Genomic DNA, 17,195 nt, shown 5'->3' on the forward strand with positions numbered 1-17,195 from the left:
CTTGTTATGTCAGTTAGCGCAAATTGTAACCGCCCGTTGGTATTTTGTTGCCTGGGCTGCAGATTTCTAGTGTGCTAAAATCTGTTCAGTTCCTGAAAAAGAAAAATATCAAACCGTGGGGAAATAGAATGTTTCTATTTCCGTATGATTATTATTTAAAAATGGACTTCCTAAAATGGAGTATAAATTAATTATGATGATATTTCTCCGTTATTTTTAAACTTAATTCTGATATTTGAATATATTTTATTTGTTTAATTTAAACAGTGAGGACTGTGAACTACACAGGAAAAACAGTTTCTTTGCAAAGGGCAACTTTTTAAAAACTATTATTCTTATGCCCCCAGCTCAGACGCCACAGTTTTTGTGCCACGCCTTTTCCTTGTTTCTTTTTTTTTTTTGATTGTTTTGTCTTCAAGAGCTTTAGGTGTGTTTGACTGGATCCAAAACAATGTAAGTGTGGCTTGATTGAATTGATTATGCCCTTAAATTGTGTATTTAAAGTGTGTTTAATTCTAAACCTAGTGTGTTTAATTCTAAACCTAGTGTACAGGTCCAGGTACAGGTCTATCATTAGCAAAATAGCTTGCTAGCAGGTGTAACTGAAACCACTTAAATAAACTATGAGTTGTAGCAAAGAAATACAAATAAAAGCCAGTGTCTTGTTTTGTCTTCATAGATTTAAACATTTGGAAATATTTATAACAAAAAAGAATGGACTTTACTTTGTCCTGGCAATATTTCACGTAAGCAAATGGAATCATGTGGTTTCACTAACATAAAATAACCTTTATGCTCTTGTGTTAAAAACAAAAAAACGTATACACAGCTATGTAATTGACACAACAGATTCATGGAGCGTATTATTCCTTATTTCATTCATTTACTCCTTTATTTATTTATTTTAAATCACCTGGTTTCTAATGCTATGCTATGGAGATATAAACAGAGATCTGAATTTCACATATTGCAGCCCTACCTTTCTGTGGTAGTTCCGAATGACCCAAGAATGGAGAGAACTGAAAAACTACTGGTAATTGGTAATTGAATACCCACAGAAAGCCGTGTGCTTGCATCTGTTGTTCCAGTGAATTAGTTCCTGACTCTTGCCCTTTCTCTGGGCGAATGAGGTGAAGATTGAAAGCAGTGGAATGAAAGGATAGTGAGTCAGCAGAATTTGGGCCATCACTAGAATAATTTGACTGATGTCTTGGGAAATAGTGAAAAATAGCTTAAGAACAGTGATGTTTCATGGACATGTCTGGGCCAGGCAACAACTTTGTGATCTTCCCTTATTGCTGTCCCCCTGACTTGCCCTGTGACTGGCACCTGCTCCAGTAACTGTGCAGCAAGCTTTGACTTCGCCGTTGTGTGATGCTGACTGTCCCTTTACAGGACTTTGTGACCAGGATGATCCGGTCATTGGAGAGTCCATCTTGCATGATTCGAGGGAAAGCCTTCCTGGTTCTGGTCCAAGTTCTGATGAACAACCGTGAGATGCTGCTTCTCTGCTGTAACTCCAGGTACGAAACACAGCATACTTTTGAATAATGTTTCTCCTGTCAACGAAGTACAGTCCACTGTGCCAGGTCTATGCACTGCTTCAAGCCTGTAGCATCTTTTTGATCATAAAGTGTTTTAGTGCTTATGACAGAAGGCATCGAATGTGATATTTCTCTCCCATCTAACTGAATAGGCCATTTTGGGTGGGTGTTGCATATTTTCGTTTTGGGTGGGTGTTTTTGGGTACATTTTTTGTCACATGCTCTACCTTGATAGGTTATCTGATCATCTCCTGCTATAAACATGGCATCCGTCCACAGATTAAAAAATACCTGTTTGAGCCAGAGTCAGCTCCAGAATTGTACTGGGCTTCATCTATAGGAAACGCTGAGTGGAAAAATGAATGTGGGGGCTCACTTTTCCTGAGATATAATATTGCAGCCTCAAATATAAATTGCAGCCTCCTTTGGAAGACTGTGTAATGGGCAGTTAGCTGACTGGGAACCAGTAATAGTGCACATAACAGGACTACCGATGACCCTTGACATGTTGCTTACTCTCTGCTTGCGCAGGTAGTTTGCTAATAATGTAATAATGCCACACTCAAACTTAAGATGTGGTGGGAGTGTTTCTGCAAATAGAGGATCAAAGATGATTGGATGCATCTATTGAAATCCAAAATTTGTGTCCGATTTGGAGTCAGATCGAACTGGCTTGTTTTGTCCAGTGATTTTTTAACTTTCTTTTTTTTTTTTGGGAGCAAATGTGGTGAAATGTAATGTTGTACAGATTTCATATTTTCCTAGTTTAATTTGGACACATTAGACAATGTAACCAGCCATGCACTTAATAAAATTTGAAACAGAAAATTGGGGGCCTTTGAAGCGTGGCATCTGCCGCAAATGTAAAAGCGCACAGTTCTGTATAAATAGAGCAAGAGTTAAATTAGTTTTCTCAAATGACTGAAGTCAGTGAGCGTAATAGCTTTCTACAATACAGTGCACAGGACCACCAGAGCAAAGAAATCAAATTCAATTTATGTTTTTAATTTAATTTTTTTTTTCCACCTTTTTATGCCTCAAGATCATTAAACATAAAAGTCCTTTTGGATCTTATGTCCCAGATCAAATTGGTAAAGCAGAAATGGGTATTTGATGAGAATGGAGCGAGCAGTCTCCTTCTCACTGGAAGCCCATATGGATGACTGTTTTTATTGCATTCACTGAAACTGGGCTAAGGCCTGTTCGGACGGGATGAGTTCTACGGGGGGAGGTGGGGTAATGTAATTATTACCAGAGCGCTGCCTGTATTTTAGTCCCATCTGAATCTGCCATGTCAGTAACTTTTACAGACTGTGCACTCCTGTGCCAGTAAAGATTCCGACGTCTTTTACCTGCTGTGAAAGGCCCAGCGTTAGATAACCCCAGGTTATAGCAATCCCATGAAAATTGACATGTCGGTAGTAGGGATGAATGTCGATTAGATTCTGCCGATACAAATGTTAAACTGGTACTTTTAAAATGGTGCTGGTGCCTAAACTGGTACCTTCTTTAAAGTAAATGTGATGACATTAAAGAACATCTTTTTTTATTGCGAAGGCAATGAAACTGAAAAATTTGCTTTATTTAATTGTTGAAATTATACTTTATAACTATAATTTATAGCATTTTGAATTTTGACCAAGCTTAACGTTAGCTAAGTGTGGTCTGGAGAGTCAAGATAATAGTCAGCCTTTCATTTGAATGACAGGACCTACAGCATCATGGTTGGATTTTTAGAAGGTCAAAGGGAACACTCATAACCTATATCACTGCATGCAGCATGGTCCTCTCATGGATTTATGTCCTCTAAGCACTTAGCATGGTCCAGCTGTGCTTACCTTCTACGTCACACCTGAAGACGGTATTCAGTGGTGTGGCCCTCCTTTGCATGTGGAAAACCTGCCTTACACAAAGGAACCTTTCAGCCTTGTGACCCAATTCTGACAGCATAAGCAGAAGTGTCTTAAAGGGACAGTTCATGCAATTTTCAAATGTTTTCTCTGAATGGTGCCTTATGGCAGTGTTAGTCTAGTGTCCTGACTGAAGCCCATTGCCATCTCATTTTAAGTTTCTAAAGTGCATAAATCCCTTGTAGCTTCAAAACATGCATACTGGTTAGAAATGTGAGTTCTTGGAAACAGGGTGAACTGTGTTAAATACAGCACAACACAAGCAGAGAATGCTTAGTTCACTGGAAAGTTGGATACCTTAATTAATCCTGTTTCTTTCTTTTTTTTTTTTTTACCTCTGCCTACATACATTTTTCTTTTGTTTTAATTTGCAGATAACAAAATGCACCACCGGTGCTGCTTGCTGGCACTAATTATGACTAATTATGACAGTGTGGTTTCTGTACTGCTCCTCACCTTACTTAGCACTGTTACTGTTAGCTCAGATAAGCCTCACTGTCCTGTGCTGTCCTGCCTCATCCAGCTGTAAACGATGATGCATTTTGACACATATTGCTGTTTATCACTCGGGCTAGTTGTTCATCCAGGGTCTGGAGTAAGTGGATGTCAGAAATGGCTTAATTACCATGCTGTAATTAGGTCACCAGCTGTGCTGGATAGTGGGGCGCTCGGCTGAGACTCTTAGTGGAGAGAAGCAGAAGAATAAAAAAAGAATAAAGCGGGGGAGGACGCAGGCCTGGAGGTGTGTTCCACGGAGGTGTCTCTCTTTCTCGCTCTCTTTTTCTGGTACGAAGCTTTGCATTCCCCTGCTACCCCTACAGGTCATTTCCCAGGTCATAAATCGGCAAAATACAGTAGAACCTCAGAGGCATGGACCTCAGTTATAGTCTGGCCGGTCATTGGATCTGGGTTTGGCTCGGGAAGTATAGAATATGCAATTATGCATTTTAAATTATGCCTTTTTATACAGTACATATATTATCACTGATGCAAAGAGATGAACATTAAACAGAAATGAGGCAGCCTTTTCATTAATGAAAATGGGCAATACACCTACCCTTTTACAACTGTGTGTTGGGAGCAGGCTTCCAGGAGGAGCATGATGAAACAAAAGCAGCGGTACCTTCTTGCGCGGATGAAGACATGCATTTTAATTTGTTGCTCAGCACGTTGATGGATGAACTGGTTAATTAACCGTGGTGGATGTAGTTTAAATTGAGCTGTGTAGTCAGAGGCAGTGCGCTCGTTGGCAGACCGCTCTTCCTCTTCACTGATACCATGTTTTTTATGATTGGGCTAGAATCTTCCCCAGCTTGCTTTGAACTCACCGCCCGGGTGCGTTTCCCTTGTTTCTGAAATTGACACGCATGCATTCTTTATTTGTAATATTTTCCATTTTTTGTTGACGGTTGTCAGCTGACGGCAGGTTATTATTATGCTGTGTCTTTTCGTATAAAGAAATCCACCTTCCTTGATGTTTTATTATTGGTTGCTAACTTACAGTATACAAAGATTTGTGTCTTCAGAATGAGGCGCTGTTTAAAAAAGCAAGGCTTAATGCAATTAAGCATTCCGATTGATTGTTCAAAAGAAAATAGCTGTATTTTAACTTCCCTTTCAAAGTTAGGAACATTTCCAAACCTCCACATTCCCAAAAGGTTTATATCTGAACATATGGTCCAGTAATACTAGCCTGTTATGGCGCTTAGTGCCAACACACAGTATTATTTAAAGGATAATTCTGTTTTTTTAATGTGTTATTTATTGAACTTTTTCAGATTTTTTTTTTTTTTTAAGCCTAGGTTTTATTTTTGTATTTATTATCTTTCCTGTTGGTTCTGACAGTATTTTATGCAGTGGCTTTATGGTCAAGGTTTTTGGTTCAGTTTTTGTTCTCCTTCGCAGTAGCTGCACACGGCATCTATGGGGCATATCCAGATACAGGTTCAATTTACCTCAGACAGGTCCAGTTTATCTAAACCTTTTATATTTGGAAGTGCAATTGAATGTGAAATTTTATTTTCCAAAGTGAAAAATAAAAATATTTCACTACATACCTTGTTTCTACTTGCAGAATTGACCCTCTGTACTCACGTATGCTGCATGCACAAAACATTTGTTGCTTACACTGGTGTGTGGCTCACCTTTATAAGCAAATGCGGAAAATCCAAATCCAGTTGGATCTCTGAATTTGCATTTTGCATTTGCAGAAATGTTACGTACTTTTGTTTTGTGTTCCATGCTTCTTTTATTTTTTCCATCTTGTATTGATGAATTGAGATTTTCAATGGAACAAATACAGAGTTTGATAAAATAGTCATTTAATTGTCGATAATTTTTATAACGGAAATACTTGAGTGCTGGCACAATATTGTTTCAGGCATTCATTGTTGTTAAACCGGTACAATAGGTGCTGCAGTAGGAATCTTGTGCTTAGGAAAGTGTGAGGTTGAATAGGTCTGGTCATCACTCCTGTCTCTGCTGTTGAGGTGAACCCTTATTTATGCAGCTGTGTAAGAAAGACGTGCTTTTCCTTCCCTGACTGCTAATGGAAACAAATGGAAAGAACACTCATTTTAAAGAGCAGTATTTTTTAAGACTGGTGTTCTGCCCGAGACCTGAAAGGGCACAGGGGCAGGATTTATAATCCCCGACTCGGGCAGTTAATCTGAGTGAGGCTGTGTATGCGTTCTGCGGTTTGATTTCCACTTAAATGAACAGAGAAACTTCTTGTGTGGAGCTGAGTGGGCACTTTCTGCCATCAGCAGAACACTTGTTAAATTACATACCCCCCCCTCACACACACACACAAACACGCGCACGCACACTAACACAAACGCGCACACACACTCATACACACACACGCAAACACACATACACACGCACGTAGTCTGAGGAGCAGGAAGCTGAAATGTCAGGCTGCCACGCCCATCAATCCCTGTCATTCCTACACCCGAATTCCTGCAGGATTCCAATTATAGCGCAGTGTGGCGAGCGTGAGGGCGCGCGGCGTCCCGCGGACGTGTGAAAGTCATTTACCGCGCCAGCGACTTTCGGCATTCTCTGCTCCGCGGGTTGTTCCCCCCCCCCCCCCCCCCCCCGCCCCAAGCCATAACACCGCGGCCGGCCGGCCCCGCAGGGCTCATAATGAGGTAGGAGTCCCCACGCGGGGGAATAAACTGCCTTTTTAACTCACGCCGGCGTCCCCGGCTCTGCTTTCCCGCAGCCTCCCCCCCCCCCCCCCCAGGCTGTAATGGCTTCTGAAATGGCCACGGCGGGCCACGCGCCCCGCTTCCTGTCCCGGGGGAAGGGGGGCGCCGATAAACTCTACAAATGGGCCGTGTCTGCAGGATCAAATGAATCAGCGGCCATTTCTCACATGTCTGCGGAGTCAAAGCCGCAGGTGCAAATGCCACAGGACCCGTCCACTTTTCAATGCCACAGTTCCTTCTCGACTTTGCAGCTTTTGCGAGCTCTACTTCCTATAGTGGCCATAAGCACAATTCTCTCCCTCAGCGGTGCTGTAGTAATGTGCAATAAATATGCTGAACAGAAACAGACTATTATGAAGTTATGTTATAACTGGGATGATATACAGTGACATAATTATAATGCCATGTATGTAAAGAGCTTTTTCTTTACAAGATGGGGATGTGACTGACTGACTGCTGAGGAGTAGTTCTGACTATATTCATACAGTCAAGCAGTTTTTACCATTTTCCTGCATTGCTTTGTTTTTATAACACTTAACATGCTACTGTGTGTAAAGAATATGATCAAGCTTGAACAGCATCTAGCAAAGCAGAACTTTACAAAGGTCATCTAATGTTATGCCAATGGCATTGCCATTTAATATGAAATGAAAAGCTTTGTTTGAAAGCATCGACTCAGATTCGCTTGGAATTCTGGTGAGAAATATTTGAAGTTGAGAATTTGGAAGAAAGAAAGATTCAGAAGGTAATTTTATTTGTCATTTCTGTTTCCTCTTTAACTCAGACACTCAGGTGAGCTGAGTGTATCACACACCTACAAGCACTTTAGGGGCTGTCTCTTCTATTAGAGGGGAAAGAAATTGCTTTGTGGATACGGGAGAGAACAGTGTCTAGGCCTGAAGTGGAGGGTATTGATGTTTGAAGAGGGGGAAAAAAGCTTTTAGCTTTCTGATTATTATCCAGATGAGGTCATGATTGTCACAGTTAAAATTGATTTAAATGATACGAGTTGTTTTTTGTTTTTTCCATTTGATCTTTCACAGAACCCAGCCTCTGTTTCCACCCATCGCACCGAATCGGAGTGGCATGAAAGCCCGCCGAGTTCCTGCATTCTTTTGAGCGTTTCTCCTCAAGTGCACAACGCCGCGCTCTGCTACTGGGGCAGAGGGCGTGAGCTGACATGTCTGAGCTCATGTTTCCCCATGTGTTTCTCCCCCAGCCTCTCTGCCTGTGGTCTCGTCTCAGAGTTTATCCACCCATTTAAACGTAATGAAAGGCCTCGCTTCTGGGTTTGCGGTCTTTCATAGCCCCTGTTCTCGGGGGAGAGGGCTTTATGACTCTCTCTCTTTTTGTGTTTGCTGATGTATGGAGCGCGGCTCTGCCTCGCTCTCCTGCAGCAGCGCAGACCGTGTCAGCGATGCAGGTTTGGACTTCTGCTGCTGACAGATGCAAAATAAAAAGCACAGAGCTGCGAAGACTGAGTTTACCCAAGAAAGTGCAGGCAAACCTCCAGATAACTAGGGCAGCATCACTTAGCCGCGCCAGTTCAGTCATTCCTCCAATTATCCGCGTGCCCGTGGCGGAAGAGCGGGGCTTTAAATGCAGCGCGGAGAGGCGGCGGCTGGAAGATAAAGCGCGCGTCAGCACGCCCATTGTTTCATGTGGAGAATGGCTTTTTGTTTTGTTCTCTGTCAGAAGCCCTGGCCTTTTCCCCCTGCAGTTTTATTGCTTATTGTCAGGTCCTCCACAGCTTCCTGGCTGCTGCCTGTGCCTCCGCGTGTCTAATTTGAGAGACAGGTCTCAGCAGAAATATCTGGCTGTTGGAAGGGGGGGGGGGGGGGGGGGGGGTGTTGAGGATCCGGCAGCCGATCGCGGGGTGTTGCAGTGCAGTGGCAAACGAGCTAATTAACAGCTCCTCTGATTAAGCGGCGCCTGAAGGCGGGGAGCACAGGAACAGGAGCTCCCCCCCTCTCTCCCCTCTCCTCCCGCACCTCCCACCCCGCCCGTCAGCTGCTGCTGCTCCTGCGCCCCCCACCCCCCCGCAGACACTCTGCAGGCGCACAGCTAAGACCAGCCCTGACAGCGAGCTCTCAGTCTCTCCTGTGGCTGAACAGCGAAGGCTGCAAAGGTCAGAGTGGCTTTGATAGATGCCTCAGAGGCCCATGCTGAGATACACGCATTCATCAGCGGGATAACTGCGCTCTTAATTTCTCCCGTCGTCTCTGTGGTGTTCGCTGTCTCACGCGGCTCCCCTCCCCTCCGCTCTGTGTGCTGATGCATTCACATCGCTGCCGTCCGTTTTGGGTGGCTGGTGTACCTCGTGCATTTCAGTGAGGGTTTTCATAACGGATTAAATGTGCAAGCACTTCTCACAGCTTCAGTCTCTTAAAATAAAACTGTAGGTTTCACATGTCTCACTTGTGTCCACAGGAACTGTAATGGTAGAGAAGCCTTGATTTGTTTTTAGACATTTACCATAAGCATAGAAAGACATAAAAACTTGTCTCCTGGTGGTTGGCGAGATCAACGTGGGAACCGGTTATGAACTGAATGTTGAACATTGAACTGTAATGGTTTCATTTTTCATTGTTTTAAATTATTCTTCAGAAATGTTTATGCAAAAATAGTTTAGTCGACTTGAGTTTGAATATATTAAAGTTTGATTACACCATACATAACCCAACACATTCAGTGAAAATTGAAAACCAAATCCTCAGCCTTGGTGAAGTGCTAATTTATTAGTCGTTTTAGCTACTTTCCAGTCCTCATGTTGGGTGGATGTTTTTGCACAGTCCTTTTTGTTGTTCCATTATGTTTTGGTCCTAAACGGTGTTTTTCCATGGCTGAATGCCCGCAAACAGGTGAGCTTGAGAGCTCTGACAAATAGGATTCGTTTGACATTCTGCGTTTTCTCTTTCCCTCCATTGTTTTCTGTGCAGATCTCCGATTTACGTCTGCGTGTTTGGATTCAGGCCATGCGTGAGTGTGGGCCGGGGTGAATAATAATGATTTCTTGTCCTGATTGTAGGCTGGTGATGTACATCGAAAGAGACGTCCGAAAGGCCACACCAGGGAGGGAACAACAAAGCAGCAATGAATACCTGTCAAAATGCCTGGATGTCCTCATCCGTCACATTGTGCAGGAGCTGCCGGGCATTCTGGGTAAATCAATCACTCTACAGGAAAACAGTGCGGGGAGTGAATGCGGGGGCCTCAGAGAGTGGCCGTCGATGGCTCGGGCATGCCGTCCCGCCGCCGCTCTTTAATTACCTTTCTGATTGAATTTTAAAGCACCCAGCCAGGTATTGACCTTTCGTGCCTTTCCATTTGTTAATTAGCGGCACGACGAGTCACGTCTCGCCCGGCCCGGCTTTGAAGCACGCCGGTCTGAGAATGGCGAAGCGGCTTGACTATACACTCCCACTCCGTGACCTAGAAGTGCCCGTCTGGCCTCGCTCCCCCGTTCTGGCCGTGTCCACCGGGAGTTCTGCCGGGGCTGGGCCGTTTGCGCTCACGTCCTTGCCGAGCCCTGGTTTTGAGCGCCTCGGTAAATTTGACGGTTTATTGGTCGCCGTTCCGTCTGCGCAGGTGACATTCTGTCTGCGCTGGGGAACATCGCGGGACGCAAGCATCCGTCAACCACTCAAGCTAAGCAGCTGAAGCAGTGCCTGCCAATGATGGGCGTGGTGCTGCATCTTCTCAGCTCACAGGTGAGCCTTCTCCCTGTGTGTGTGTGTGTGTGCATGTGGAAAAAAAGAATTGACTTCATATTTTGACCGTATTCTTGCCATTGACTTACATTAAAATGGGTGGCTGAAACACCTATACTGGAGCCAACCACACTGGCGCTAGTGAGCAATGTCTCTCAACAAGACAAGGAAGTGAGCTTCAAAAATGCTGCCAGATTTTGGTTTATCCACGTGGAGCCATAGGGCCAGGTAATGAGAATTCTGTCCCCTGATGTGTCACTGAAATCCGACTCCTAGCACAGTAATTCCTACTGGAGAAGTAGTAGCTGTCATAGGAAAATGGCTTTTTGTGTTAGGAAAAACTTCACCCCATAAATACCCAGCTAGGTAACTGCCTGTGAAGAAAGGGAAAGTACTTCTCTACATAGTCCGATTACTCAGCCCTGCCATCCCATCTTACTGTAAAGCCGCGTTTCCACCGCAGGAACTATACCCCGGAACTAGGAACCTTTTGAGGAACTCAGTGCGTTTCCACCGCAGGAACTAGGGTCTAAATTTAGTTCTGGGGGCTTTGTTTTACCCCCCAAAACGTTCCTGCTCGGGGGGTAGTACTTTCCGAAAGTACAGGAACCTTTTGGGTGGAGCTTGCAGCGCTGAACATTTCTGATTGGTCGAGTACTCGTAGCATTTGTGTTGTATTTATTTTCCGCCATTACCCGCCATGTTTGAAAATATGCAGCGGCAAACCAATTTATTTTCATAATAACTTCAAATCAAACTTGTATGTTATGCGGCGCAGTAGCCTACTTTTGGTTATAGCCTGTCAACGTCTTGGAATTATAACGTGTGCTCTTCTGTTCTTTTCTTGCTTTAGTATTCGTTTTATAAAATGCTAAGCATTCGTGCTGGGACAGCATATTACGTAGGCTACCAAAACATTCAAACGGATTAATTCGGTTGCTGAATATTTTCTTCCGGATTTTCTTTGTTAGCCCGTTGTAATTGACTCAAAACGTTTGATACAGTTATGTGAGGTATGCGGTAGTTCTGCATAATTAACATTGGTGATACAGTACAAGCAAACTGGAGATCACCTTCCGCACTTTTTATCCGGGTAAAATAACAGGTTAATTCTAGTAATCTTCCCTTTAGCTTTTTCAGACTGCCGTAATTTTACTCAATTTTACTGCCATTTTTCAATTCCGCGAAAAGACCAGGAAGACTATGGACTCATTTATGGTGCATGGTTCGCATCTGGAGGGCACACTTCGCTGCTCGGCTAGCAGTAACTTCGAAGGAAAGCAAACGGTGGCTGTACCACTACTAATTTACATTTTCACGCAAGTCCGAGTTTTCGTTCTATTCTTGTCATTTTGCGATTAGCCTATATGGAATTGACGACAAGAAGGTAATAAAACAGCAAATTGTTTACAACGTGTGCATGTTTTCTGCTGTTAATGAATGTGTTTGAGAGGATATATGAAAATCAATAAATACAAAAGTAACCATATATAGTCATTGTTGGTAACCCGTTGTATATATGTGGAATAAACCCCTCCGGGCTGTCCCGGTTATTAGAAAATAATGTAGGCTACTTCGGTGGTAGTATGGGGTTACAGAAGAAATCATATGACAGATGGACCGACGACAACGTCAGTGGGCTAATTTGCCTAATCTTCGCGGTACTTTAGACCCCGGTGGAAACGCAGACAACCATTGGCTGAAGGAACCTTTTAGTTCCTGGTAAAGTAGTTCCTGGGACTGAAAGTTCCGGGTAATTTTGGTGGAAACGCGGCTTAAGTCATGAATGAGGCCTTGCAGCTCCCTCAGAAATATAATGTCAAAAATAAGCAGACCACTTGCCCTTGTACATTCTGCAGTTAATACTAAACACTGAGTGCTGAACATTATTACATCACTGAGATGGTTTGGGAGTGACTGCAGAAACTTTTTTTTAAGCAATAAATGGCCAACAACAAATTTAGAGAGGGGTATTGAATTTTTTAGTGGATCATTTATTCGGGATTTTAATTTCTGAAGTTAAATTTATGTACCCTCAGTTTGCAGCATTTACCATTTCATGTTAAATTTGTAGTCAAAGGACATACAGTATTTTGCTATTGTTATAAAAATGTGTGTTTAAATTGCCCCAATAGCTTAAAAACTCCTGTGTGTAGGTTCTGAATTTACTAACATTGAAACACATTAAAATTGTTTTGATGGAAAACAGTAATATATCTAATAAAATAAATCATAATTGTTCATATACTATATATACTACTAGTTAAGGTCATGTACAATGTAGTAAAATGAGGTAATCTGTTAAAGTAAACATTTAAAATGGCAAGATTGAAATAGCTCACTTTAATCATGAGAGTACAGAAGATCTGGGCTTTTTTCAGATATTGGTTTTTCCCCTCTGCTTCAGGCCAGATTATTGCCATTTGCCGAATGGTGCAAAATTGGATTTAGCACTGACATGCTCAGTTGGGCTGAAATTAATACGAAGGAGTTCTTTGCTCTTGCAAGATGTTTGTCACTGAGCTGTGTGATGAAGCCAGGCTCTTATTCAATAGAATTCTCCACGTTCCAGGGATTTTCATGGACTGTAAACACAGCCGCGCAGGCAAATTGAGTCTTCTCATTTTAAAAGTAATAACTTGTCACTCTGGTATTTCTTTTTTTCTCTGCCTTTTTTATAAGGTTACATTTAGCAGTCCATTAAACAGGGATAAAGTTGTGTCCTATGAAAAATCACTTTCTGAAGTGCTGTCTTTTCCAATTACTTTTCAGAGGCAGATTTTAGATGTCAGACAGCTTGCTGTGGCGTATAAGTGGATTGATGGTGGTTGGTTGCTCTATGATTGTCCACAGTGTCGTGCGCTAACTCTGACCAGGAGAGGGCACTAGCCTTCCCTTCTGCCTGGGGATGATGTCTAAAACTATCTGATGTTGACAGCCAGATGTTTTTATTTTTCTGTTTGCTCTGGTAGAAAGCAGACATTGCATGTCAGGGCTCCGCCTTCTTGCTGGTGCTCTGGCCTGGTAATGTCTTCAGACACCATTGGGCCAGTTAATCAAGCTTTCCATTGGTCTATTTGTAAACACTAGTTTTAGCTTACCTTCCTGCTACAAATTTTGCATTGAGGAATTCACCCTTGAGTAAAGTTCATCTCAGGAAAAAGTGCTTCCAAACATGAACGTGATTGAAGGTGTCATGCGGCTGATATTTCTCAAATTGAACCTTCACTCTGAATGTCCTGTTGTTATGTTTAATAATAACCAAGCAAAATGATCAAACATAACAACTGGACTTTCAAAATGAAGGTTACATTTTTAATATGAAGGCCAGAAGTCCTCTGTGTTATATATGTATTGTTTGGCTTTAGTAGGCTGGGCTATGATAAACATCCTAAGAAAGGCTGTAAAAACGGCCTTGCCAGATTAGCATATTTAATGCAAAGCACCATCAGGTTGCACATGCACTCATCTGAGAATGATATCAATTCAGCAAGCAGCTACATACTTCTACAAATGTCAGACAATGTCAGTCATTTTAGACGTCCTACTCAGCAAGGTAATGGCCAGAAATGAACCGTAGGCCATTTGCCAAGACAGGAAAAGGATAGTGTAACACTGTGGAAACAATGTTACCTTGGATTAAAACAGGAGAGAACTTTATTGATCTCAGTGTTCAGAAAGTTTCTACCTTACTAGTTATATTAACAAGTTAGTTTGAATCCCTAGCTGCTTATCAAGACAGGAAGCAAATAATTATTTTCATCGACTTGAACCGCAGACATTTGTTGGCTAAGGTGAACATTTATTTTGTCTCAATTAAATATCCAGTTAATGGGCGCTCCTAATGAAATAGAAGTGTGTGATTCAGTTGTTTTTACCCTGCAGTGGATTGGACCTGCCAGACATTAAACTGGAGTTGTGCAAGGTGATATTATTGAAATGAAAAAAATGCATGAAGTACAAGTTCAGTTGACTGTACTTATTCAGCATCCTCACATATGAATAGTTATTATACTGTGGGCACTGAATCTGCTCTGAGCGTAGCTGTTTTGCATGCTCCCCTTTAAACACCATTAGAATTGGCTGTAACGCTCTTGGTCTGTGATTATAATATTTGAGATATAATACAGGCAGATTGAGCTGTATGTCAGGCCCTGCATGTGTCCCCTGTCTTTCATTTACTGATGTGAGGTCAGTTATCTCTGACCGGGAAGGGAAGGGAAGGTGTGAAACGGCAAGTCATGCTGACAGGTTACTCATGTGAAGCCATCTTCTTTAGAAATGATTCAGTCGAGCACAAAATACTGTAGGACACTAAACATTCTCCCTTTCAGCAGGGCACATCAGCTGCTTGTTGCAGGAGTGCTGACGAGGCTTAGAGGTAGACGTTTGAGCGCGAGCAGACAGGTGCACGTGCAGGTGTGCGCCAGAGGTTACGTGTTTGCACTGAACCTTAACGAGAGGCGAGCCCAGGAGGGCGGGGGGGGACACCAGGTGAAGAAAGCGTGGCGCTCTGCGTGTGAGAGGGAGAGGAGGACTGCGAGCGGGGAAAGTACAGTACAGCGCATAAACAGCGTGGGCTGTGTCTGACACAGAGGAGGGAGCGGAGAGGCGTTAGTTCTCCCTCCTGAGCCGCGTGTGCATTTATCACTGCGGGACGCGGGGAGGGATGAGGAATCAGCAGCGCCGGGGGCTGACAGCCCCGGCTGTATAAACTCCGCTAACAGCAGCGCCGAGCGCGGGGAAAGTGCTCAGCTGTAGCTGTAAGCTCCTCCATCAGCAGCACAGAGAGTGTGAGCTGTACAAACCGTCCCGTAACAGCTGCGCAGTCCCCGGTGAGCGCGCGCGGCTCTCTTCACTGCGGGGAAGGTTCCCAGCGAGCGAAAGAGCGTCGGGGCGGCGCTCAGATTTAACGCTCCCTCTCTGTCCTTCCACAGATATTCCGCCCGCAGATTGTGACCGAGGAGTTCCTCGTCAAATTTGGGGCGCTTCTGGTGAGACACTGTAATGAAGAAAATGACCGATAGTCCTTCAATATGCATAATTTCAAATGTTGTCGTGGTAACTGAGGTTTCTATCCATTGAGTCTTGATTTTATTTGTTTCCAGCACCACGTCACATCCATAGATTCTTCTGGGACCAGCTTGGAGAGAGCTGTAGGTCAGTATCCCTGATGACGCCTGGGCCTGGCTTGGTGTTTTTACGCGTGGGTCCTTCTCTCGCTGGGGCAGCTGCTTGATGCTCCGCACGCTTTGCTTTCTCCAGGGCAGCCCGCCGCCGAGGAGCTGATCAGGAGCACGCTGTCGGCCGTGGAGGCCATTACCCAGCATCCCTCTGTGATAACCCCTCATCAGTCGGCTGTAAGTCTGAGTGTGAATATGCGGTGTGGACTCTGGACATGGTCATGAGGAAATGTTTGGTTTGCTAATTTATTTATCTATTTACTTTTTTCAAATATATGGGACATTCTATAGGACATTCTATAAAGTGACGTGTGCGAAGCCTCTGGCCCTAGTTCAAATGAGAGGTCCTTGAAAAAGTGGTGTTTCATATTAATGCATCATGGTGTGGTGCAATGCTTATGCAGCTTGTGTACAACTAGCCATGCTTTCTGTGATGAACTGCTAGAACTGCCACACACTGTACTGCTAAAAGAACAAGAGCATCTGTTTATCAAGGGCAGACAAATGCCGGAGGAAAATTTGGACAGGCAGCGTTCTGATGATCCAAAGGCTCATCAGAATTCTAATTCTAACAGGATACTTACGGAAATATTTAATTCTAACAGGATACTTACGGAAATATTTTTTTTCTCGTTGCCAAAAACTTTGGCAGTGATCGACACCCTTTCACTGGATGTCTCCCTGCCCTTGGGCTGCTTGTAACCAGGGCAGCAGCGAGTATGGGGGGTGCAGTTTCACAAAGAGAAAGCGCTAGTAGGGACTGTAAATACATTCAAAAGCAGTGGAACTGTGTCAGGGCCAGTCAGCCCGAGTTTGGAGTGACAGTGAAGGGAAATGGGAGAAGACTCTTCTGTTACAGCGTGCCACAAGTGATTACGATCCACCGGGCATGTAACTGGCTGCACTTCCACACACACACATGCACACACACACACACACACACACACACACACACTGTCTGAGAAGCAGCCAGTGCGTCTGAAACGAGCCTGTCATTTTTACACCACGCATCATGTACTGTATGCATGTGCCTTGTGTGAATGTTTACGTGTGTGCTTGCGTGAGCGCGTGAAGCTGTTTAATTTTATTCCTCAGTGCCGTGAACAACCTCATCCGTTGCACTTTACAGAGCACTGACACGCAGTACACATCCCGCGGTGTCTTTCCGTTATTTATTTTAGGGAAATTGACGTAAATTGCTTTGCTCAAGAGTACAACAGCAGTGTTTTTAACTCCTTGTGGTTAGTGCACAAAATGTCTTCTCACACCACGGACTCAGGAAACAGAAGCCTGGCGCACTCCCTGCCATGAACGATAGCTGGGTGAAAAATGACTGCTTTGCTCTACCCTGTATATGAGTGGCACAGTCTATTCCAGGCACAAAAGTTCCTCATCCCACAGGCACTCGGAGAGGACACTCTGAATTTATATTTGAAAATATACAGCGATGTCATTCGAGGTTTTATAATGCTGTATATTTCTTTTTGTGATATTTAGTTTTTTTACTGTCAGAACTCTATATATATGGATATCAGACAGAAACGGACACTTTTATCTGTGTAATAGATGCGATGTGATGGACAGCCCTGTGTTTTATGTCATTCTCAAGTAGCTTTCTTCATCTCCAGCTGTGCCT

At 43.5% G+C, this 17,195-nt stretch overlaps 1 protein-coding gene across 4 annotated transcripts in view; it reads left to right on the plus strand.

Annotated features, from left to right (window-relative positions):
• The window catches only part of ulk4 (unc-51 like kinase 4), a 108,408-nt gene that overhangs the window by 37,701 nt on the left and 53,512 nt on the right, over nt 1-17,195 (plus strand). For all 4 annotated transcript variants that reach the window (XM_035413352.1, XM_035413363.1, XM_035413374.1 and 1 more), the window contains exons 22-27: nt 1,396-1,523; nt 9,695-9,828; nt 10,255-10,376; nt 15,314-15,370; nt 15,485-15,536; nt 15,642-15,736. In XM_035413352.1, coding sequence (XP_035269243.1) covers nt 1,396-1,523; nt 9,695-9,828; nt 10,255-10,376; nt 15,314-15,370; nt 15,485-15,536; nt 15,642-15,736 — 588 coding nt within the window. The remainder of the gene's footprint in view (nt 1-1,395; nt 1,524-9,694; nt 9,829-10,254; nt 10,377-15,313; nt 15,371-15,484; nt 15,537-15,641; nt 15,737-17,195) is intronic.

Source organism: Anguilla anguilla, chromosome 1 (assembly GCF_013347855.1).
Source record: "Anguilla anguilla isolate fAngAng1 chromosome 1, fAngAng1.pri, whole genome shotgun sequence".
Taxonomy (NCBI): Eukaryota; Metazoa; Chordata; class Actinopteri; order Anguilliformes; family Anguillidae; genus Anguilla; species Anguilla anguilla.